The sequence below is a fragment of the Carlito syrichta genome, unplaced genomic scaffold (assembly GCF_000164805.1).
Source record: "Carlito syrichta isolate Samal-C Ts95f unplaced genomic scaffold, Tarsius_syrichta-2.0.1 Scaffold51270, whole genome shotgun sequence".
NCBI lineage: Eukaryota > Metazoa > Chordata > Mammalia > Primates > Tarsiidae > Carlito > Carlito syrichta.
In genome coordinates, this window is record NW_006995366.1 from 1 (window position 1) to 484 (window position 484).

Sequence of the window (484 nt, forward strand, 5' to 3'; positions counted from 1 at the left end):
CAGAGAAAGTTTTCCCACATTCATTACATTCATAGGGTTTCTCCCCTGTGCGAGTCCTAAGATGTGCTCTGAGATGCGATGTCTTGGAGAAAGTTTTCCCACATTCATCACATTCGTAGGGTTTCTCCCCTGTGTGGATTCGGTGATGGGCCCTGAGGGCTGAATTATCAGCAAATGTTTTCCCACATTCATTACACTCATAGGGTTTTTCCCCTGTATGAATTCTCTGATGTGTACAGAGGTGTGTTCTTTGGGAGAAAGTCTTCCCACATTCATTACACTCATAGGGTTTCTCCCCTGTGTGAATTCTTTGATGCACTATGAGGGCTGCCTTATGGACAAAAGTTTTTCCGCATATGTTGCATTCATAGGGTTTTTCCCCTGTGTGAATTCTTTCATGTCCACTGAGGTATGATTTCTGAGAGAAAGTTTTCCCACATTCACCACATTCATAGGGTTTTTCACCTGTGTGAATTCTATGATG

The 484-nt window shown here is 43.0% G+C and overlaps 1 protein-coding gene across 1 annotated transcript; it reads right to left on the reverse strand.

Moving 5' to 3' along the window:
- Positions 1 to 4: 4 nt before the first annotated feature.
- LOC110594699 (zinc finger protein 658B-like) lies at positions 5 to 478 on the reverse strand (the record flags this gene model as incomplete). The annotated part of the gene is made up of 1 exon (XM_021707847.1): positions 5 to 478. A coding segment is annotated over one exon (474 nt), but the record flags the coding sequence as incomplete, so codon positions are not given.
- Positions 479 to 484: the final 6 nt, after the last annotated feature.